The sequence below is a fragment of the Bidens hawaiensis genome, unplaced genomic scaffold (assembly GCF_021521415.1).
Source record: "Bidens hawaiensis isolate Kalapana, Puna unplaced genomic scaffold, B.hawaiensis_p1.1 tig00002477_1, whole genome shotgun sequence".
In the NCBI taxonomy this organism is placed as follows: Eukaryota; Viridiplantae; Streptophyta; class Magnoliopsida; order Asterales; family Asteraceae; genus Bidens; species Bidens hawaiensis.
Genome location: NW_027491136.1, coordinates 1,947,746 through 1,973,566, shown reverse-complemented (window position 1 = coordinate 1,973,566; position 25,821 = coordinate 1,947,746). Strand labels below are relative to the sequence as shown.

Here is a 25,821-nt window from a genome sequence, read left to right as displayed (position 1 = left end):
ATCAAACTACTTAATGGTTAAGACTTAAGATTCACTTATTAAAAGTTAAAAAGTTGTTGAAAGGACATATAGGTTGACATCTATTTTATTAAAATATTGTTCAATAAGTTTTATAAAACTCAAATGACTTCATATACTATATTATTGTTTATTATAAAATCTAGAATTTTTATTTACTTTGATTCGTATGCAACATTGATATATATTATTACAAAGGTATTTCTAACTCATTTATAACGTTGCGCCGAACATTACATCCAAATGGTCCAAGTTTGGTGCATTAACAGCGTCGAACATTACATCCAAATGGTCCAAGTCTGGTGCATTAAGAAATTGCCTGATTACAATGATGTATACAACTCAATAACCGTGTGTCTAAAACCAAACCATTTGTATACTTTACGTAAGAGCATCTTCACTTATGACAAGATGCATCACTTATCTACAAGTGAAGATATCAACTGTCAATAAGATTTCATGAGAAATTCGGCGTCAATAAAAACTTTACTTGCAAAATTTCATCCAGCCATCTAAATCCCGTCAGATATTATTAGGAAGTCTTCTCTCCATCTATGCCACCTAATTTTCCTCAAAATTATCAACTACTTCAAAAACTTATGAATGACTGCAAAAGATAGAAATAAATAAATAAGGATATTCATAAGCATTTATGATTTATCATTTAGATATCTACCCACACATGAACAACCATTATCAGGACAGTCAAGGCTTGAATTAACACACATCAATGTACCTTATATCTTCATAATTTTCCACACACCAAAAACCGTTTTCCAAACACCATCATGTGCATATTGCCATTGTAGGGTTGTTAGTGTGTCTCGTACATTAATGGTACTAGATCATCCTTTTACATTCAAATCTTCAATCACAAGCAAATTCTAGTACAACATACCTTTTTGTTGTAACAAGTAACAATGTGATTAGCCTACATATGTCTAGTGCAAATTATTAGATGAATATAGAAAGGTAAAAAAGCAAAAGTTGATGATCAATTAACCAAAGTCAATCACTTAAGTAACAATCATTAATTCTTCCTTAATTGTCTATGTTAAGAGGATATATATTGATTCACACCCTCTTTGAAAAGTCTTCTAAATGTAATCTCTAACTTGTATTTTTCTTCTCTCTTTCCTAGCTTCAAATAATTTTATTTTTCCTTTTAAAGCTCAAAAATATAATTCCCAAACTCATTATCTTTGTTGCTTAAAGTTTGCCTAGCTTCTCTCTCTCTCTAAAACTCACCCTCTCTCACACACACACACACAAACACACCCTGAAGCTAAAAGAAATTAGAGTTAAAACACTTGAAGAGAGTGAGACTGTTTATATGGTCTTGAAAGAGAAAGAAATTTAGACCCACATCTTCTTCATAGATCCTGTGCTCCATATCTATAAGTTTAGAGAGAGAAACAATAATATTATCTCTCTCTCTCTAGCCATCTCTCTTATGTGATTATGGATGGTGGTACTGGTGATGATCATTTCCACCATCGTCCCAACTTCCCCTTCCAACTACTCGAAAAGAAAGACGACGAAGCCTGCTCCTCCTCCGCCCGCCCCGACGCCTTCCGATCCAACACCTCCAACCTCCAAATAACCACCGTCGCCCCTGCCACCACCTCCACCGAGAAAAAACTAGCTCCTAAAAGAACTTCCACCAAAGACCGTCACACAAAAGTGGACGGCCGAGGGCGGCGCATACGCATGCCTGCCTTATGCGCCGCCCGTGTGTTCCAGCTCACTCGTGAGCTGGGACACAAAACCGATGGTGAAACCATCGAGTGGCTGCTACAACAAGCTGAGCTAGCTGTTATAGCAGCCACCGGCACGGGTACTATCCCGGCTAACTTTACTTCGCTAAACATCTCACTCCGGAGCTCCGGGTCAACTACGCAAGCCCCCTCACAACTCAGATCAGGCTACTTTAACCCCAATTACGCTCTCCCGTATAATCGGAATCTTTTTCCGGGAATAGGGTTGTCTTCATCCCAAAACAGCTCGTCGAACCTTTTAAACTTCGGGTCGTCGACGAGTTTGCATCAGATATTAGAAACGAAACAAGAAAACAGGGATAATAATTCGTTGGAGTTATCGGAAGAAGGTATCGGAAGAAAACGTAGGGTTCCGGCTGAGGCAGAACTGCCGTCACAACATTTGGGAAATTATTTGCTACAGTCGAGCTCGGGATCCATGGCGGCTAGCCACGCGTCGGTACCGGCGGGCTTTTGGATGGTTGCAAATTCGAATCAACACCAGGGAATGACTGGCGATCCGATTTGGACTTTTCCGACGGTAAATAACACCGCGGTGTATAGAGGCCCAGCCTCCACGGGTTTACATTTTATGAATTTTCCAACACCTGTTGCGCTTTTACCGAGTCAGCAATTGTCAGCTGGACTCGGTGGCAACACTGGGGGTGTTGCCACTGCTGTAGCCTCAGGAGGCGTCAGCGGTGGGTTTACTGAAGGACAATTGAACATGCTTGCCGGGTTAAATTCGTATAGGCCGATATTCGGACAAGGGGCATCCGAACAACAACAGACAAGTGGATCTCACGGTGGCGGTGGCGGTGGCGGTGGAGATGATACTACTAGCCACCACTCATAATGGTTGAGGTTTGATTTGGTCTACAAATTTTGAAAAAAGAAAAAATATTAATTTTCTCCGATAATTATGCTGATTTTTTAAGGTTTTTTTTATTATTTTTAAATTTGTGTGATTATTTATGAGGATCTGCAAAGCGTTTGGAGAGAGAATTTTTAACAGTGTGTATTGTTGGTTTTAATCATTACAAGGAAAAAGAAAAGGTCTATTTATGAATTCGTTTTGTTTATTTTATTTAGAAATAATGATTAGTTTGATTATTATATTTCGTTAGTAAACGGTATCTTGAAAAGCGTGTAAGAGATGGTAAGTTCTTGGATCTACCGCGGATAAAATTCCGTGTCATTCCCGTGACGTTTGAAAGTGATATTACCTGACCGTCAAAATCTATCCTAAATCACTTCACTTTGTTATTTTTTTTAAATACTTTTACTATTGTATTTTATAAGTACTATTTTGTATTGCACTGGTTTACTCGTTCGATGTGAGGTGCATAAAAAATCTGAAAAATTTAAACGAAGTGATATTTAGGATATATAAAATAGTTATTAACGTGAAAAATGTATAAAAATAGATTACTTTTTAACTAAAGTAAATATTATTACTTTAATTTATTTTTTGTAATATAATTATTTTAATTCAAAAATATAGAGTAACTTAATTATTTGTATGTTTAATAGATTAATTTAATTTTACCATATCTTACCTCTGTTATACAAATATTAGGATATATTTTGATTCAGAGAGAATTTTTAACAATTTCATAGTTTGATATTCTAATAAGAAATGTTGTACTTTTAAATTATTAATTATTACTTCATGGCTACACCGATTAGGTCGTTATTTAAGAATTTCTTCTCACAATGTCACTTGTTAGTCATCATATTTGACTCCTCGCTATCTCCTCCCTCTCTCATTTTCTTGATTTTACATATTCATACCCATTAATTTAGCACACATATTCAAAGTCAAATTTTCAGCTATCCGTTTCATATATAAACACTGAGATCATTTACTTTAAATGTTCAAAATTTCGGAGTTGAGGATATTTGAATTTGAACACACCTAGTTGTATGGAGCCTACAATAAATACAAAAACATATGAGATCTAACGGTATTAAGATGTGCTAAAAAATGGCATTTCTTTTTTATTTGGTTACATGTTGAAGTCCTTTGATGAACATAAATGCAAATTTAAGAGTATGATTAGAAAATTTGGTTTAACTGTTAAAAGAAAACTTAGAAAGTGAATGTCATTATATTAACTTTAAAAGTTATGTGCATATATTATGGGGAAAGTGAATATGGGGCTGTTATACACTCAATTTGTATGTGAAACTTTTCAAAACTACGTAGTTTTGATTAAAACCTGTTTAAAAATAACTCAAATCTCTTTGCTTTCAAAATTAACTTGTCAACACCATCGTTTTTGTTTCTCCTTGTTCTCGCCGGAATTGATTTCTCCAAAAGAATATAAATCTCTTTAACCACATATTACTGTTTTCCAAATCTATATGAAGGCCACTATCCAAATTGATACAACCACACATCTTTCTTTGTTTTCTTTAAATTGATTAGGTAAATGTAACTCCCCAAATCGGTTCAATCGCTACCTGCTCTTATTGTTCCCCAAATCAATGTCTACCAATTTTGCTATTTTTTTTATTTATTTCAAAGAAAAAAGTTATGTACGTGCGGCAGATGGAATTTAAATCTAAATCACAAGTAGCTTCTGGAATTCTTCACGAAATCAAAAATATATCTCTTTTACAATTATAATTATTTTTTTGTTCATTTATCAAAAATAGCCAATGTTTAGTTTATGTATTCTTGGTTTATTGGAATGAAATGGTTGAAATTGGTGAACGATAGAGTTGGGAAATCACTTTTGGGGTCATCATTTCCGGTGAAAACCAACAGAAGACAAAAAATATGGAGTTGATGAGTTATTTTTGAAAGCAAAGAGATTTGAGTTATTTTTAAATATGTTTTAATCAAAACTACGTAGTTTTGAAGAGTTTTACATACAAGTTGGGTGTATAACAGTCCCATATTCACTATCCCCATATATTATATAAAGTTTAAATAGTATGTTGTCTTACTAATTACTAAGGCTAAGGGATATACATCTCTCACACTATTTTCCTCACCCGTCACATCTGCGCTATGTCAGCTTTCCTTTCATCAATCAACATCACCCTTTAACACCCTTCAACCTAGGGTTATACACGATTTCCATATTCTCCACCATTATGTATTTTCTAGTTTTCTTTTTTTCTTTAATACAATTTTTATATTTAAAGTATATATTTGAAATTATAATATTTATAAATTATCTAGTCTATAATTTAAAAAAAAAATAATACAAATCATAAACTAAAACTAGAAAATAAAATAATACTTTATTTGATTTTTCTAAGTCTATTAATAATTATTACATATGTTAATATCCTTAATTAAATTAGAGCCAATAAAAAATTAAAAAAAAAAAAAAGAAAACTATATAAAACCTAGCCTCAAAACAAAACCCTATTTTATCTTCACCATCTTCAACCTAAACAAGCCACCATCAACAACCCACCACCACCCTTTTCTTCAACCTTCTTCAAAAACTTCTCTAACAACCTTCAAGCATCAACCCAGCCACCCCTAGTTCCAACTAAAAAATAAAAAGAAAAAAGAATTGCTTCATTCTTGTGTGACCCTACTGGCCATCGCCAGTCTCTTCAGGTCATGCGGGGTCCTATGTGACCCCTCACGCAAGAAGTGTCATCTCACCTTCCACATCGGGCCCTTCACTAGCGTGAGAGATGTATACCGGTGAGCCTAAAGTAAATAAATGTACTGTATTTTTTTTAATAGAAAACCAAAGATTTAGTTGGCAAACACTTTACTATATATGTTTCTGTCCCAAATTAAAATAGAAACATTTCAAAAAAGGTTATTTAAACTACTTCAGTGACTCAAGCCCTTGTAATCAAGAATCGACTGATCCAACTAGGTAGAATCGATTCTGTCATGATGGTGTTTCTGGGTGATTTAAGCATAGAGCGTAATAATCAGTATAGACAGTTAACATTCTGTCTTAGTAAGATTCACTTAGGTATTGAAGGTAATTTCAAACGCTATTAAAAAATAATTTGAAATTGTTAGGCTGTTTTAAGTCCGGTTTCTAAGCCCGAGCAAGTTTTAACAATATTGATTAAAACCACCATATCATTTCTAATAAACATGTATAGCTTTATATTTAAACAATTAGTATACTTTTCTAAAGTCTAATTTAAATAAACAAATAATGATTATTGGACATGGAAGTTGTGATAAAGAAATAAATAAACAAATAAATACGTTATGTGACAATTGTCGATGTATGGGAAGTATTTAATTTGTTTTATTAAATAAAAGATTTTTAAATGAGAGTGGGACCCAGACCTTATCATTCCAGGTATTGGGGTCAGTTGGTGGGATCCAAAATCAAAGTTACCTTTTATGAGAGCAGGGAACAAGTTTGATCATTCTTCCTTCTTTATATAATTCAACCCATCGCTGGCACTGCCACTTAACCACTATAATAATATGCCTACACTATTCCAATATATCATTTATCAAACGAGAGTTTTTCTTTTCTAGGACGACAAACATTTATGAATTATGATGATACAAATTGAAAGTTATGATTCGTATATTTAACTTTAAAATGTAAAATTGTTTTAGCGGAAACCTATTAAAAACACAATGAAAAGATCCAGTCTTGTGAAATCCCGACGTGAATGTAGGGCCGATCTAAAGCCTTATAAATAGATCCAGTCTTGCGAACTCTCGATGTGGACATAGGAGCTAGTAGAGGTGCACAAAAAACCGAACCCGGAACCAGACCCCAAAAAAGATACCCGGAACCGGTTTTTTTAATACCTGACCCTACCTGTAGGGTACGGATAGGGTATGCATTAGTACCAAAACCCGTGCCTGATTTATACCTGGTAATACCCGAAAACCGAAACCGGTTCCATACCCGGAACCGGGTTTTTCCAATACCCGAAACCGGGTTTTTTAAATACCCGATCTATATCCGAAATTACCCGAAAAGTATATGAAAAATAGCTGAAAATATCCCTAAAAGTTGTACCCCTTAAAAAATCTAATCTATACCCGAAAAAAGCCATAGAAAAACCCAAAAATAGGGTTTTTTTAATATCCGAAAATAGGGTATTCAAACAATATTTGGTTCGATACCCGACCCGAACCCGATGCATTGGGTATGGTTTCTAGAGAGAATACCCGGACCCGAACCCGACCCGGGTATTACCAATACCTGATTTTCCAATATCCGGTCATACTCGAACCCGTTTCCATACGAACCCGGGGATTTGAAAAACCCGATTTGTGCACCTCTAGTAGCTAGGAGAATGTAAAACGAAAAAGGTTTATGCTATTTGGGTGAATATAGATCTATTAGGCAATTTTTTGCTGGTGTGAGACAAATAATATTCTAAGAATCAACTTAGTGAAGTTGCTTATTTCATATACCTGAAAAGGAAACGATCTGCCGGGTTCAGGATTGATTTCTGAGAATGGATCAGATCGTGCTAATGTCAGTCCGTTTTCTTCCAATTTATTCCTATAAAAAAGCAAGGATTCAAGAATCCCTTAATCCAAATCAAGGAACTATTCATACATTGTTGAATCGAAATAAGCTAGAATCTCAATCTTTGATAATTTTGTCATCATCCAATTGTTCTCGAATATGCCTATTCAACAATGTAAAATCTCCCATGTGAATAAACTATTTATATATCGATACACAGAGACATGTATTCTTTGGAATGAATGGACAGTTGAAAAGGTACATAGGCGGTGTCGAGTTCGACCGACACTATTCTTTTGTGCATTTCATGTAAATTGTATAACACGAGAATTTTGAACGAGCTCATTTTTGTAACGATTGAATCCATTGGTTCTATGAAAAATCAACCTTTTGGCCATGAAAATTCGACTGAATGAACTATTTATATATAACTTTAACTAATTAAAAAATTTATTGTTAAAGTTTAAACAAATAACTATTAGAGAACGAGTTCGACACCAATTATTAATTGGCAAGTTAGATTTTAAGAATCTCAACTTTGACCTATTGGTCGGGGTTAATCCATACTCTGCAAATGTTTATAAACAGTCCTAACTTTGAATGCATATTTCTATAGTGATTTCATACTAACTAAAAGTTAATTATGTTAGTTTTTTTTAATGACGTGGAATGTTTATGTGGCAAAAACGTGTCTCTTACTGCAAAGTAAGAGAGATACTTGATACACCTAACCTACATTTCTAATGAATACCAATTGATACCTTAAAAAACCTAACGTGACTAACTTTTAATTAACCCGGCCTACATTTCTAATGAACACTCGATTTGCAGCAGGGATGTTAATGGGTCGGATTTAGGAGATGTTTAGGCATTCTCAACCCATACATTGGTTGTAAATCCCATCCCAGCCCGCCAGGTATTTGTAGGTAATTACCCGTCAGGTAACGGGTAAATCACAGGTTTCGGGTATACTTTAAAACTCCTGAAAACCACTTTTAAGCACTAATTTTTTAAAATTTTATTTTTTATTATTTTTATAAGTTGTCAATCTCTGCCAATATAAACATAAAAATTAATATAAGTAGCTCGTAATCTACATATATTTGCATTGTATGAGATACATATAAGAGATGTAATTACACAATATACATGTATGTACTTTTGCAATCTATATATATTTTTTATATTCATTTTGATTTGGCGAAGATTAATATAAAAATCACTAAGGTACTTGAAAACTCGTGAAAACCACTTTTAAGCACTACTTTTTTAAAATTTTATTTTTTATTATTTTTATAAGTATTCATTTACCAATATAAACAAAAAATTAATACATATAGCACGTAATCTACATATATCTACCTCGTATGAGATACATATAAGATATATGTAATTACATAAGATACATGCATGTACTTATGCAATCTACTATTTTTTTTTAGTTCTTTTTGGTTTTGACAAAGAGTAATAACATATGAAAAAATAAAATTTTAAAAAAATTAATGATGGTTTCAATTTCAACCCTCTCTATATTGTGTATATGCATACATACATGCATATATTGTGTATATGCATACATACATGAGAGAGAGAGAGAGAGAGAGAGAGAGATGTCTACTTGTGAGTTGTGAACATAGCCTAGAAAACATCCAAATTAAACTGTCATTTTTCTAAATGTCAATTTTGTTGGGCTTTTTGAATTAAGTGTTATTTATATTAGAGTATTATATGAGTCCAAATTTAAATAATGGGGGCGATTTTGGGAAATATATATACAAGGAACGGTGTACAAAATTTCATTCATTTATTGTCGTTTTTCTAAATTAGTTAAAACGAAAAGACATTAAGAGTTTTATTTTTATGCAAAATCGAATATTTAGTGGTATATGTAATAAAAGGCAATAGTGTTCCTTCCACCACCAAAACCAATGTCTTATACAAAAAAGCCTTCCATTAAGATAAGAGTATTACTCTTCTTGTCTTCTTGCCATTCTAAATATCTACATAACATATAGTAATAATTCAAGAATGTCAACTCGGGTACGAAGACTACAAACCATTGTTAAATCAAATTACGGACTTAAGATATTAATGGACTTAAGATATTAATGGGGAAGATTGAAGATGTTGAGTCGTCAATTAGAGCCTAATAACTAGTGAGGTTAAAACACTCATATTGTTTAACCATGGATTAGACAACATTATCTCGGAGTTATATCAAAACTTCAATGATTGTGTGCATTTTGGAAGTGTGATTATCTTGAAGATCACTCTTTAAACATTCATAATTTGAATGTTGATCATCATGTTACAGAAAATGACTATCAACAGCCAATTCGAAGTTTATAGATTAACATTGGAAGTACAGTGTATTTAAAATCCGAAGATATATTAGGTTAACATATTAATATTGTTACACATTGGTTTCAAACGGAATATGCCTGGTCGCAACGTACAGATCACTCATAAGCTCGTAACACTATTAATAATGACAATATAATTATTTTATTTCATAAATTCGCAAGTACGTAAATAGTTTAATAATAAGACAAATAATTTTACATCGAAATGAAACAATTAATATTCATTTAATTAAAATTCCGAAGGCAGGTCTAGTTTTCTTGTTCTTGAACTTCATCGTATCAACCATAGCACGTTTAAAATAATAACATTTGTCAACAACATATGTTGGTGAACTTTCATAAATTTTGTGTGAGTGTGTGTGCATATATATACACATATGTATATACACACATAGCTTCTGAAATAAACTTAATTCTCTCTCTCTCTATATATATATATATAATTTAAATGCCAATGTGGCGTTAATTTACTTAGTAGAGACATTTGCTATTCAAGAAAACAAATAAATTTTAAAATCTAGAATACTCAAACATCAAACATGTTAGCTTTTAAAAACCACATGAATTAACCATACAATGAACTAACAAAAATGGAGTCAGAAACTTCCATGTAGGGATGAGCAAATTTGATACCGGTATCGATTCGGTACCGTCGGTACCGAATCGATATCAAAGTTTTGAGTTTCGAGAACGATACGATACCGGTATTTTCTGAATTTTACCCTTCAATACCAGTACCGAAACAAATATTTCGGTACTGGTACAAAAAATTTGTGATTTTCAGAATCGGTATTTTCGGTACCGATACCGAGCTTATCTCTACTTCCATGTGTGCTAAGGCATGACATAAGATATAGTGACATATTTCACTATAAGTTCCGTTAACCAAATAAAAGAAGTTTTTAATCACACAAGTAAACAAAACTTGTTGAGCATACTAGAAGTCATGAAATATGATTTAAAGTTTTAACAATTATCAAAAAAGAACATTACACTACCATTTTTAAGAACAAAGCACAACTCATATTACATTTTCAATTACAACAAGTGGTGATACTCTTTCTATCTCTATTTTTTTATTCATAGCAGTAATCACACACTTGTAGGGGAAGAACGTGTCAAGAAATGGCTGCAATAGAAGCTTGTAAACCGAGCACAGTTATATGTACATTTGATAAATAGTGTTTTCTGTGAGTAGGAGTGATTTTGGTTTTTAATATATATATAATTACAAATTAAACTATATAATAGAATTATATATATCTCAATCCTCATATTCAAATAATATATTAAAAATGCATAACATGACTAAAAATGAAGAGAGGAAAAATGAACGATGGAAACTGCTGACCCCACTGCATGTGGACCCCATACTCGATCTAGTTTGATCAGGTCCATGCATAAGTGTGGGTCCCATTCAGTGATTAGTTTCTGAAGAAACACTAACCGGACCCCGGGCAGATTACGGATAACCTGGGGGTTAGATAGATGTTTCCCACGAGGGGTTAGACCCGGCAAAGATGGTTCTTCTGATAACCTGCAAAACAGACACCGTGAGCTCGTCACTGAGAAGGGGGGGTTCCTCCTTGTGACCACCCTCCGGCGTGAGAATCAGACTAGATTGCTCTTGAATATAAATGTATATTAAGAGATTGCTAGAGCAGATATCAGGTATAATATGTAATACGAGATAGTATATGATGATAAGATGATAAGATGAGATGATCATACCATTTGGGGTATTTATAGCCGAAGGTAGGTTTCCAAGGAGGTGTGGCCGGCTGAATAGTATTCCTGTTCTACCAACTGTGGCCTACGCACGTGCCATGCTGGTAGTTGGTGGGTAGGCAGCGGCTGACAGTGACCAGGCCTGCTGTGTACTATTCCTTTTCCACCAACTGCCGGCTATGCACGTGGTATGACAGGAGTTGGTGAGTAGGCAGCGGCTAATAGTGACATACAGTACAAGAGCATGCTGCTCGCCATACTGTTGTCAATGAGCTGTCGTATCTTTGTTCAGATCTTTTGCCCATACCTCGTCAGGTACAGTACAGAAGATCTTCCCGACCGTACGGACTGGCTTATTTGGGCGGGAGTATTCCCCCTCCCGCCTTTGTGCGGGATTGTTCCCGGCTTTGCTCATCCCCTCAGGTGACTGCTGAGTTATTGAGAGCTAAGTGCCTTGTGCGTGTAGCCTTGCTGCGCGGGTGGCCTTCCCTGATGGCTTGTATCCGCAACTGCGGGAACAGGCAGAGTACTTCACCATTGGGAGGCATTTCCTGCGGGAACAGCTTGCGTACTGCGCGTAAGGACGTCACGTCTCTGAGCATGGTGGGTCCTGCGGGTCCAGTTGGTTTCTGCGCAGACGTCTCTCTTCAAGGTGAGTCTTGCGGGTCCAACTGGGCTCTGCTGGGACCTGCCTCTTCAAGTCCCCCCAGTCCAAAGTTATTCTCATGAATGTTTAAAAAAGTGAGGTGAACTTTTGGACTTAAGCAAAGGGTTTTGAAAAGGGTTTAGTTTTAAGGTTTTCCATGGGGATTCTTCCCGCGGAAGTCCTTATGTCACTTGCAGAAATTCCCGACTTTCCTGCTTGATCTTTGGGTATGATGCGGGTAGGTCTGTAACCTCCTCGCAAGTCAGGAGCGTTGAGTCCCACTTGTGTGGATTCTCCATGAGGTTTTGGTAGTTTTGAACATAGTGATCAATTATGTTAAAACCACCAATTCCATCCTGGAGCTTCAAACAATGTAGTTCTCGACGTTCCCGCTATGCGGGGATGTTATTTCCGTTTCCGCAAGCATTGCCCAGAAGATCCTTCTTGGTTTCAATTCCCTGCGGAGCGCTAGGTATGTGAAGGGTTTTGCCTTGACACTGTACCCACGCTAGTCTTACGGTTACTTTACTTCCAAGGTATTCCTGGCGTCAATTCCCTGCGGGTGCTAGGTATGTGAAGGGTTTTGCCTTAACACTGTACCCGCACCCGTCTTATGGTTACTTGGTTGCCAAGGTATTCCTGGCGTCAATTCCCTGCGGGTGCTAGGTATGTGAAGGGTTTTGCCTTAACACTGTACCCGCACCCGTCTTATAGTTACTTGGTTGCCGAGGTATTCTTGGCTTCAATTCCCTGCAGGTGCTAAGTATGTGAAGGGTTTTGCCTTAACACTGTACCCGCACCCGTCTTATGGTTACTTGGTTGCCAAGGTAAGGGGTATTTTCCCGCTTACTTTTGAATCTTTTTGATTTTTTTTTGAAATTCGAAGAGTTGGTGAAAGGATAAGAACAGTCCAAACCTCTGAAACGTCGTGCGACGGTTTCTTCTGACTGTGTCAGGACGTGCAGGAAGTTATGGTGACGTGACAGTACATAGTCATTCCAGACGCTTTTTCAGGCGCTTGGGCGCGATTTTTCGGGCGCGTGGCCGCGAAATTAATGGTACGCGTCCTTTCAACAGCTGTTGCCAGTTTGCTTTTTGCCACGTGTCATAGTTTCATTGCACCTTCGATTTCTCTCTCTTCCGCATTAAATTCATCGCATATAAAGGGAGAGAGGGTTCTTTGTAATCCACATTTTCACTTTTCATCTTCAAAACGATTTCCGGCGAATACTCAACTTTTCAGTCGAGCATTCTCTCGAAATCGTTTTCTTCTTCCATCTGCAAGATGTCTTCTGCTTACGATCTTGAGGGTACAGCCCAGGAGGCTGGGGTGCACGCCGATGACAAGAGTACTGCTGGCGAGTGCCAGTGTGCTCTGCCTGTCGATCTATATCAGTACATCGTCAGGAAGTTCATGCTCGAGTCTCTCGAGCCTGAGTTTCCTGAACCCCATCAGACGGTGTATGATGCCCTCAGAGGCAAGATCGGGGTATATTCTGCATTCTTTGTTTATGGGAATCTTAGGTTCCCATTGACAAAGTTTGTGTACCGTGTCCTGGAGAGGCACGGTGTGCACCTGACCGAGGTGCACCCGATGGCGATCGCGAAGATTCGCCACTTCGAGTGGGTGTGCCGGATTCTGGGCATTGAGCCCTTTGTCGACCGCCTGATTACCTTCTACACTTGGAGGTGCATCCAGGGGTGGTATACCCTGATAACCCGGATCAAGGGTTTGAAGATTTGCGCAACCGAGCGCAGTCTTCGTTCGTGGAAGCGGGAGTTCTTCTACATCTCCGCTCGCGCCATCCCCCTTGCCATGAAATTTAAGAATGGGCAAGCTCTCCCAAGTCTTCACGCTTTTCTTTGTAAATAGAAAAGGTTTTGATACTTGTATTCTCTTGTAGGTTGTGCATCGGGTCTTCGCGGATACGTCTTATGACGATGCTATGAGCGCAGCCCTCAACGCTTCTCATGAGGATGGGGAAAAGGCCGGCTTCCTGCTTGGTCTAGGGTTCATTGAGAAAGGCATCCCGCCTTCCAACTTCCCTTTATTTGATGTGGATACTGAAGCTGTATACGACCAAGCAGTGAATCAGTATGCCGCCTTCCCGCATCCGGTGGTGGAGAAGGTGAACGAAGTTGCTGCTGCTGATGATGGGCTAGCTATCCTTAAAGCTTTCCTTGAACCGCCACACTCTACTGATGGTGCTGGTCCAAGTGGAAGTGGCCCTGAAGCTTGATCCTGAAGATCCCTTCCCACTGCTATGATAGATTTAGCTTGTATATATTTACATTCTTGTAGGCGGGTAGTTACCCGGCCATTCTTGTAATGAATATTATGAAATATAAATCTCTGTGCGGGTAGGACCGCTACTTTCACTGGATTCCTTGCTTTATAAACGTTATATGACTTGCATACTTTAGTTTAAATTAGCAATTTTCCAAGTGTTTAGAATAAGTTAACCTTTGAACGTGGTAGATAATAGGTTGAAGTTTTGCTTCCTCTTTCGTGATTGTGCGGGTAGGACCGTCACTTGCACTTAGTAGGATGGCTAAACTTTACCTACATCTGACCTGCGTGGAGGTTTTCCTCATCTTTTTAGAAATTTCCAAGTGTTTAGGATAAGTTAACATTTGAACGTGGTAGATAATAGGTTGAAGTTTTGCTTCCTCTTTCGTGATTGTGCGGGTAGGACCGTCACTTGCACTTAGTAGGATGGCTAAACTTTACCTACATCTAACATGCGTGTAGGTTTTCCTCATTCTTTTGTTAGAAATTCTCTGTTTTGAATAAGTTATCCGTTCGACGCGCGGTTGTTAATAGGTTAGTGTTCAGTTTCCTCTATCATGATTCATGCGGATAGACCGGCACTTTCATTTAGTGGGATGACTGAACTTTACCTTTAACTGACCTGCGTGAAGGTTTGCCGTTTTTTGGGTTTATGCGGGTTTTGCCGCCTTCCCCACGCAACGACTTTTCACGTAATTATGCGGTGAAAACCGGCATATCAGTGTTGAATAAATTAACCGTTCGACGCGCGGTTGTTAATAGGTTAGTGTTCAGTTTCCTCTATCATGATTCATGCGGATAGACCGGCACTTTCATTTAGTGGGATGACTGAACTTTACCTTTAACTGACCTGCGTGAAGGTTTGCCATTTTTTGGGTTTATGCGGGTTTTGCCGCCTTCCCCACGCAACGACTTTCACACTTAATTATGCGGTGAAAACCGGCATATCAGTGTTGAAAGTTCATAAGTATAAATGTAAAATCATCAGCGTCGATGTTCTAAGGAGAATCATTTCCATTAGAAGTGGCTCTGGGCCTTTTCTTTACAAATTTGGAATTGATCTACATGCAAACTGTGTAATTGAGCTCCCTTCCATGTTGTTGGGATGGGAGTGCCATCGAGCCGATATGCACCTGGTTCGGGATCTCATTCTTTACGCAGCATGTAGTCTCCACATTGAAGCTGCAATTTTATTCGTGTTTTCCCCAGCTGGGGTTCTACACGCATCAGCCTGCTCAGCGTTCATTGCGCCACGAGGTGCGCGAGCGTCCCATCTCTGACAAATGCTTCGACCATGTCCTTTACGTCTGTGCATTCTTCAGTGTTGTAGCCTTTTGTCCTGTGAAAGTCACAGTATTTGCTCCGATCAGCATTGTGACGATGTCGGATTATTGGAGCCTTTGGCCATGGGAGCTCCTCAGTGGCGAATATCTCGGTGACACTTTTGGTGAGCGGCGTCCATCTGGAGTTCTGGTTTGACTGTACGTTATCTCTTCCGCCTAACCGATGTTGCAAGCCGGATGAGGTGTCAAAGTTTACCCTTGACTGCCAAATGTCTAGCTTCCGCTTTTTGTTTAATCGGGTGGTAAGGACGTTGTCTTCTCTTGTTTTCTGGGTGTAGAGATTTGTGCTCTGGGGGAGATCTCTACCCAGTTGCTTCTCCGTTTCCGCAAAGCGTTTAGCTGCTGTCATGATGGCATCCCATGTGGATGGCATGCCATCTTTACCCGTTAAGGTGCGGATGAGCTCTGGGTCGTTCGCGCCCTGGATGAAAGCAGCGCGAACAAGATCTTCGCTAATATTACCCAAACTTAGCTTCTTTGAGTTGAAGCGAGTGATGAAGTCTAGCAAAGATTCATCTTCCTCTCCAATGCATTTGAGGATTGTCCATTGCTCTTCGGTATACTTTCTTTGTTGGCTGAAGTGTTGGCTAAACTTCTGCTGGAAGTCTTCCCAATCGTAGATGTGGTGGACCGGTAGACGATCGAACCACGCTCTAGCTGCCCCAACAAGCGTCATTTGGAACATGTAACACCCCGTAGGTTCCGTCCAGCTACTGACGGTTGCCCCCGCTATGAACCTGTTCAAATGATCGTCTGGATCAGATATACCATCGTAAGTGCCGATGTTTGACATCTGTTTGGCACTTTTCGGGACGATTGCTTCCGCAATATCCCTTGCAAATTTGGACGTTCCCGCCTTTGCAGCAGTTGGTGTAAATGTTTTCGAGAAGTCACGTGGATTTCCACCTCTGTTTTTCGGTTTGAAGGCTTCTTCAAAATGCCTTCTCGGTTGGGAGTCCGTTTCCTTACGCTTCCCTTTCGCCCTATGACGAGGGTTTGCGTCACTATCGGATTCCTCCGAATCATTGTCCAGTACTCTCCGAATTCGTCAGCCTGTTGGACGGAACGCAAGCGTTCGTCCAACTCAGCTTGGAATTCCTTCTGACGTGCCTCCGCCCACGCTTTAACTTTATCGAGTGTTTGGCGGGGGAGCCTCGTTCGTTCTCTCTCTAACCGGGTATCGGTGAATCCCAATGAGTGATTATTTACTGCACTTGCCCCAGCTTGGGTAACTGGGGTAGTGTTCGTAAAATTTACTGCACTTGCCCCGGCTTGGGTAACCGGGGTAGTGTTCGTAAAAACTGTGTAGTCGCCGGTATTCCCCCCAGTAGCTGGGGTTGTGGTTACCGGAGTTTCTTTAACCATCTTTCCAGAAGTTTGAAAAAACTGAAAAGAAATGAAGTTCTAGCTTTTATGCACGGATGGCGCCAATGAAGAAACACTAACCGGACCCCGGGCAGATTACGGATAACCTGGGGGTTAGATAGATGTTTCCCACGAGGGGTTAGACCCGGCAAAGATGGTTCTTCTGATAACCTGCAAAACAGACACCGTGAGCTCGTCACTGAGAAGGGGGGGTTCCTCCTTGTGACCACCCTCCGGCGTGAGAATTAGACTAGATTGCTCTTGAATATAAATGTATATTAAGAGATTGCTAGAGCAGATATCAGGTATAATATGTAATACGAGATAGTATATGATGATAAGATGATAAGATGAGATGATCATACCATTTGGGGTATTTATAGCCGAAGGTAGGTTTCCAATGAGGTGTGGCCGGCTGAATAGTATTCCTGTTCTACCAACTGTGGCCTACGCACGTGCCATGCTGGTAGTTGGTGGGTAGGCAGCGGCTGACAGTGACCAGGCCTGCTGTGTACTATTCCTTTTCCACCAACTGCCGGCTATGCACGTGGTATGACAGGAGTTGGTGAGTAGGCAGCGGCTAATAGTGACATACAGTACAAGAGCATGCTGCTCGCCATACTGTTGTCAATGAGCTGTCGTATCTTTGGTCAGATCTTTTGCCCATACCTCGTCAGGTACAGTACAGAAGATCTTCCCGACCGTACGGACTGGCTTATTTGGGCGGGAGTATTCCCCCTCCCGCCTTTGTGCGGGATTGTTCCCGGCTTTGCTCATCCCCTCAGGTGACTGCTGAGTTATTGAGAGCTAAGTGCCTTGTGCGTGTAGCCTTGCTGCGCGGGTGGCCTTCCCTGATGGCTTGTATCCGCAACTGCGGGAACAGGCAGAGTACTTCACCATTGGGAGGCATTTCCTGCGGGAACAGCTTGCGTACTGCGCGTAAGGACGTCACGTCTCTGAGCATGGTGGGTCCTGCGGGTCCAGTTGGTTTCTGCGCAGACGTCTCTCTTCAAGGTGAGTCTTGCGGGTCCAACTGGGCTCTGCTGGGACCTACCTCTTCGGTTTCTGTTTTAAAAACTGTGTAGAACCTAATTTGGTGTTTCATGAATCATGAGTTCATGACCCATGTTTTATGCAAAGTATCTTAATGTTTTAATAATATTATCATTAAGTCTCGCAACTTGTTTAAAAAAGTGACTTCTTAAGGGTGTTTGGGATTCCTTTTTATTTATAAGTCATAAATCACAACCTTATGACTTATGAAATGTTTTCACTTACACTTTAATCAATCTCAAATATTTTTATAATTTTTCAATAAGTAACAAAAATAAGAGATCCCTAACACCCCTAAAAACAAATATTCGTTGGCTATTCAAATAAAAAAGTAGTAGAAAACGGATATATTTATTCTTGGAAGATAAGTTTGTATATCTTCAACAAATACTAATCTTCTAAGAATGAAGGAATAATTATTAAGATCGTCCATAGAAAAACCAAAAAACTTAATGAATATTTCCAAATGAATTACATATAAAATTTATTGTTTTAAATAGTTTTATAGAAAATCCACCTCATCATGGATTTTAGATTGCGTGGTTGCTTTAGTATTTAATTAATAACTACGGGTTTTTTAGGTTGTTAATGGGTGATATTTTTGATACACTATTCGTAGAAGTATACATCAAGTCTGGTGTCAACTAATACATATATATACAAGTTGTATTAATACACCATATCCTTAGATTAGTTGTATTAATATGCCTACTAATACATAAATGGTGTATTAATAAACCATCTACTTTAGTATTTAATTAGTAACTCAAATTGAAGGTTTATTGTTTTCTCAAATTTGACTAAAAAAAGACTCAATTTTTAGTCAAAAATTTATAATCCTTTGAGGAATTCTATTTTTTAGCTTGTTGTGATGTTTTTGATACACCATCCATAGAAGTGTACATCAACTCTGGTGTCAACTAATGCATATATACAAGTTGTATCAATCAATAAGAGTCATATGGCTTCTAACATAGCCGATACACCATCACCCCAGTAACATCATTCATGTCGTAGCAATACAACTCCTATAAATTCATACGACTTGTAATACTAGGCCAATCATACAACTTTGTGACTTAATACGACCCTTATTGATGCTTTGAATCGTGTGCCATGTAAGGTTTTTCTTACTATGTGTGTTAGTTATTTGATATGATGCAATACTCCGACAATTATTTATACGCCCCAAGATTCCGCCGATTATTTGATACGCCACAAGATTTCGTCAAAATTCCCTTTATAAACTTCAAGTTTCTGAGAATTTTTCACAACTTCTCTCAACATCTAAAGGAGTGTTTGGGTGAACTTTTATAATTGTTTTTTTGCTGATTTGTTTTTTGAAAAGCAAAAGCCACTTTTGAAAAGCTTCAATTTGAAGCTTTTGGAGGAGCTTTACCAAACACCTTTTGCTTTTCAATAAACAAATAGCAAATAAGCAAGTTTTAAAAGCTCACCCAAACACCCCCTAACTCTTGAAATCATATGTTATATCACTTTTTATCAAAACAAGTTTGTGATGTTGAGTTTTGACGATAACTGTTGAACCTTTGGTGTTGAATCTCAACAAGACATTAACATTTTACATTGATCAGCTATATGTCATTATGTTTGTATTAGTAGAGAAAAGTTAAAATACAAAGGGAGATAAAAATAAGAAGTGTGAGAAGGATTTGTGACCAAACAACAAACCCCTTAAAAAAATTCTAAAAAATTAATAAAAAAATCATAAATCAAAATATAAATAAAAAACGAGAAAACAAAAAAAAACAAAAATGTTTCCTGTGTCACACTCGTTCAAAAAAAATAAACGCCGAAAAGACACAATGCAGAGACAAAAGACACAATAACGAAAATGAACAAAAGACACAATTATAACTAAAAAAAGACACAAAAATCGCAAAATATAACACAATGCCGAACAAAATATAACACAATGTTGAGTAATATAACACAACTAGCTTTTGAACCCGTGTATTACACGGGATTTTTCAACTGATAAAAATTAATAAGATCCGTTATTTGAAATAAGACACAAAATTAAAGATAAAAAGAATTCAAATATATAGTAAAAACAATAAGAATTTTGGAATCTCAATTTTACTAAGTTGATAAAATCTCTTTATATTTTATACACAACATTTGTAATTTTATCATAATTAGGTACTATACAATATTATAAGACTATAAACACAAGCTAACATTTTTTATTTTATATCTTTTTTTCTTTCAAATAATTCATTTTATTAATTTATATATTAACAAAAGTTCTAGAGCTAGATAAAATAACAAATGTGATAAAATGAATTTATTTAGATTTGTGTTCATAGCTTAATTTTTCTCTTAATTCTCTAAGTTATAACCCTTTTGTTAAAATGGTTTTAACCCATGACCCATTGATAGCTAGGATGAATGAGAGAAGAGATTAGAGAATTAGGAAAGAAATTTAAGTTAGGATTGAATGTGGTTCAGACACCTAAGTATCATTATTTTTCTTTATTAGAATAGTAAGATAAGATATAAAAAAAACAACGTTAAGGAAAAACGACACAATCAATTACGAAAATAAACAAAAAACACAATAATAAACAAAAAGATACAATGATCTTTTTCCCTTAACATTGTGTTTTTTTTTAAGAACAAGGAAGACGGTGGAAACATTTTTGTGTTTTTACTTTTTTTGTTTTTTTATTAAATTTTTGAGTTATGATTTTTTATTTAATTTTTTAAGGGTTTTTTTTGTGTGGCAATCAATCCTTCTCATCATTCTCATTTTTTTCTTCCTCTGTAGAATAATTTGACCCTTAGTATCTTTAGGGCCTGATTAATTGAGGGTTAAGTTGTGGATTTCTTTTAATGATTTTCTAAAAGTTTATTAATCAGATATATATTTTTTAATGTTCACAAACACAATTATAATCAGTATCAAATAAAATATAGACAAAACAACAAAAGACGTCCTTTATGTTTGAACGTTTTTTCAGTAGACGTCCTTTAGCGAAACTAATGGCAGAAAACATACTCGATGTTTCAAATCCCTTTAACGAAAAGTCTTTTAGCACTAACCTCGTTAGTTTTTCTCGTTAAATCTGGTCATGTGCAAGGCACATGAGGGTATTATTGTAAATTTACATACTTATTTAATAATCTGCCTATATATTAAAGCAACACAACTTTCCACGTGTCATTCAATTAGACCATTCACATAGATGTCAAATGTATATGTTTCCATTTTGACAATAAAATGAAAAATTTGTTGTTGGTGGGAATCGAACTCACTACATTGCATTTAAAATGTTTGTGGCATACCAACTCAACTAGGATAAATTGATGTTAGCCTTCTTTTTTTAATTGGTGTAGTTTCACAACCTTTTATTTTGTTTTATCACCCGTGTATCACACGGCTCTATCCTAGTATTAAAACTAAAATTATAATATTAAAACCAAACAACCACAATCACCACCTGCCCCTCGCCACCACCATCACCAGCTGCCCTCACCACCGCCACCCGCCTTCACTACTGCCTAACATAAACACCACCTGCCGAGTTCCACCACCACCACTGGGCACCAGTAACAAATCCTAATTTCTTCCGGCCACTAGTAACAGACCCACCAGTGGTGACGTGATTGAATAGGGGAAGAACAGTAACAGACATCTCCATCATCTCTGATTTAAAATCGGTGGATTAAATCAATGATTTGTGATCCTCAGATCTGCCCCTTTTTGAACGGATTGTTTCATCTAAACACCACCATCCCTACCATCACCAACCAAACAACAACCACCACCACCTCTCACCAACTGCCGCCGCCTCCACCTGCTGCCGCTGCTACCACTCACTACCTGCCGCCTCCATCTGTAACTCCAACAAATTAAAAACCCAGAATCCACAATAGTCATCATAATTACACAATCAACACCGACTTTAGCCCTAATCTATCTACACCCATCGCCGGTAACCATTACCACTATCGCTGAGAACTGTTTAATGGTGGCGGTGGCCACCGACTTTAGCCCTAAACCAAACAAATACGGGGTCGGTCGTGAAGTTGGAGAATATAAGAATGGTGGCAGCGGTGGTACAGTTCAGAAGCGGGTATAGCCGGTGGCTATGGTGATGAGGATTCAGAGAGAGAGAGAGGAAGAAGATAAAGAGAATGGAGGTGGGTGTGGGTAGGGGTGGGGTGGGGGAGGTATTTATTTTTAATTATATTAATGTTTTTATTAAATAAATTGTAAATTTACAATAATACCCTCATGAGTCTTGCACATGTCCAGATTTAACGAGAAAAACTAACAAGGTTAGTGCTAAAGGACGTAACGTAAAAGGGATTTGAAACATCGAGTATGCTTTCTGCCATTTGTATCGTGAAAGGACTTTCACTGGAAAAGCGTTCAAACATAAAAGACGTCTGTTGCTGTTTTGTCTACAATATATTTCAGCCAAACTAACCTATAAAATAGTATTATTTTATTACTGCAAAAATAAGATGATAACGACTAATACAAGGACAGTCAAAGTTAATAGAAAAGTTTTGATGTCTACTAGCTTTTGATTTTACCTTTAGGCACCAACTTCAAGCAAGAATTACCAAGCTGAAAAAAAGTTGTGTAAATATGACATTTTTTCCCTTAAAAAGAAATTAACAGTACCACTATATTCACTATTCAAACACTTGTGTTCAAAGCAAAGCAATTATTTAGCATTTCTATCATAAGTGGTCCTCCTCTTCCTAAATTGGACAACACAAAGACCCAACTCACAACTTTAATTCACTTTGCTACCTACCCTTTCATCTAAGCAATTCCAACAGTAAGGTTTTTAGTTGCCGATATATAAAAAGAATACTTGCAATTTTTCAAATAGAAAACAGCAACCATGTCACACCCCGACCATGACGGAAACGTCGGGGCGCAACCGATTGTTCATCGCACACGACACTATTAAGTGACAATATTTAATCAACTCATTTAAATTCATAAAAACACAAAGAGTCACATAACTTGTTCATACAATAACCGAATTCAAATCATAGTAAATAATATATTGTTCGTTTTGCTAATATCCTAATAGTCTCGATAACGTTTTTTTTCTTCAAGTCATCGAGTCAACCTAAAGTCAAACCTGTAACATTGCATAAATAGATTTTGTCAACACAAAGGTTGGTGAACAATTTCATAGTTTTTGAACAATAGATATATAATATGAAATTCCACAACTTGTATACAAAACAATAAATAATAGCAACAATTTAGATAAATGAAATCGTTAATAAGAATATATTAACGACACCTTTCTATAAGGGGATGCCAAATATACTCGGATTTTGTATGAAATCGTTAATAAGAATACATTAACGATACCTTTCTATAAGGGGATGCCAGATATACTCGGATTTATGAATCAACCATCCAAAAGCGGTAAACACATTAGCACTTAAGCATATAAGCATATAATCACCAAATCGAGCATTTATTTAAGTGAAGTATACAATAAAGTTTGCGGTTTAAGACTCAAGTATAAATCATTTGGATTTGAATAAGTTTGCAATGTCACCCCCAAAATATAAAAGAGTGAAAACGGGGGATGAAAGTACTCACATTCAAGTAATAAACTTAAAAGATTTGATGATTTGGAGATTAACCGGAACGATGAGTTTAACGAACGAAGCCTAAAGGAGAATAAGTCTTGTATTAGAAAAGTTGTCTTGGAAGTCTTTAAATGAAAATAAATGATAAGAAATATAAACAATTTAAAGTTTAAGGTTTAAAATGTAATATTTAAGAAATTATAATAATAGTCCTTTAAAAATGTAAGTTTGCTCGAAACCGGGTTAAAGTATCTAGCCCTTAATTTTACTCAACCTATGTTAAGTAATAAGGTGGGTAAAAATGCAAGAAAACAAGTCCCTTTATAATATAGATACTAAAACGGGTTTTAACGAGTGTTCAGGTGGTCGGTTCGGGTCTTGGTGACTTGACCAAACCCAAAGTCAACTTCCCCAAAATAATAAATGTATGAGATAACTCAATAAATCTTAAAGAGACTTAACCAAGTATGTAGTTCTATTGTTTTAGAACTAACAACGTCCGTTAATCGAGTGTTCGGTTTAGTCGGTCCAAACTTTGTTATAAGATCAAGTTGGATTCAACATTCCGAGTACTTTGTGAAAATAATTAAAATCAGTTTATAAATTATTTTTAAAGAAATATATAAGCTTTAATGGTTAAAAACACACTTGTGTGTCTTAAGCGAGTAAACTTGGTTTAGTTCGGTTTGGTTCGGTTTTTTTTTATCTTGGAATAAGGCTAAGAATGGTTACCACATGTCCAAACATCATAGAACTTGTAAAATAATTTATAAATAATAATACCAAAGTTTTACATACAAAAAGTCAACAACAAAGTCTTTAAACGAAAGTTCGGTTTTCGGTTCGGATCTTGTTTCGGGATAAGACCGAGGTTAGATTCTACAAACCCGTAACCATGGAACTAATTAAAATGATTTTAGAAACTCAAATCTTACATAAAACATGTTTATACAACTATTTAAACAAACTAGTAAACAAGAGTTCGGCTTCCGGTTTGGAGCTATTTACGGAATAACCGAGGCTAGTCTCTACAAACCCATAACCATGGAACTTAAAATGTAAAATAAAACTAAGATGAGCAGAAGTTAATTAGGTATAACTAGTTTGATAGTTAGATGCGGAAAATATATATAATCAAGGACTACTACGAGTCCTCCATGTAGCTTTGTCTTATGGGCCAGACACTTAACCGACCAAGACCGGAGAAATGCCCACCGAAGGTACAAAGGGTGCTATTATATATATGTTGTATAACAATCTTCAAGTATAAATAAGTGTTAACAAGTTGATTATAATGTAAGGCTATGGTCAGTTTGATTTTGGAAAGTCAAACTGCCAAAAAAAATATGAAGAACACCTTTGAATGCTTGAGAATTGGAAGAGAAAGAGATGAATGAGCAATGATTAATGAAGGGGATAGGGGTGTATATATAGAGTGGGTTGAAATGGTTAAGCATAGGGTGTGATATCAAGCTTTGCATGCAAGAGGGGTCAAGACAAGTCACAAAACAACAAAAAAATAAAAAAATAAAAAAATGGGCTGCTGGTCTGCTGCTGGTCAGCACGTCGGTTCGCATCCGGAAGTTCGTTTTTGATGTATCTTGAGCGTTTTAAGTCCGTTTTCGAATCCGTAAAAGGGGTTTTTCAAATTAGACAAGCGGGAATGTTTTAGTAACATAAAATCCAATATTTTATATATTTGAAATGTTCGGGATATAAATCGGGTCGGTTTACGACATAAAAACAAATACAAAATAACTACAATTTAACCCGAAATCGAGGATTGTCACAAACCAACTTTGCAAAATGTTGATTTTTGGTCGGGTAAAATTTTGTGTTGTTTTTGTTTAATTGAGCAAAATTACAAAATTTCATTATATGTCTTAATATCAAGACAATCTAACTTAATCTTTTTAACTAGTCACTCTGTGTGTGTTTAATGTCATAAAACAATTTTAGTTGTTCGTTATGAATATGAGTGTGAGTTTTTAAATAAAACATAAAAGCATGTGCCTAACCATGAATAGTTGGAGTTTGGGTTTAGGTTAAATGAGATTGGTTTAGTTATAAACCAGACCAACAAACATGATTGGATCAACGGACGGAGTCCTCATCAACCACAAGGATTCACAAATTGACCCGCTTATTTTTACGTTGTAACTTTGGTTAGGCATTGAATGCCAAAATTCAAATTTTCAGAAAGTAAAGCAACACTATGTTTATAC

The 25,821-nt window shown here is 36.8% G+C and overlaps 1 protein-coding gene across 1 annotated transcript; it reads left to right on the top strand.

The window, feature by feature from the left end:
* The first annotated feature begins 1,219 nt into the window (after positions 1-1,219).
* On the top strand, positions 1,220-3,019 carry LOC143619608 (transcription factor TCP15-like). Its single transcript, XM_077091498.1, has one exon. The coding sequence runs from the start codon at positions 1,480-1,482 to the stop codon at positions 2,629-2,631; it is 1,152 nt and encodes a 383-aa protein (XP_076947613.1). The 5' UTR covers positions 1,220-1,479; the 3' UTR covers positions 2,632-3,019.
* Positions 3,020-25,821: the final 22,802 nt, after the last annotated feature.

Bases quoted from the DNA above. Each gene is read 5' to 3' on its own strand.
- LOC143619608 (XM_077091498.1), top strand. From the start codon at position 1,480: ATGGATGGTGGTACTGGTGATGATCATTTCCACCATCGTCCCAACTTC.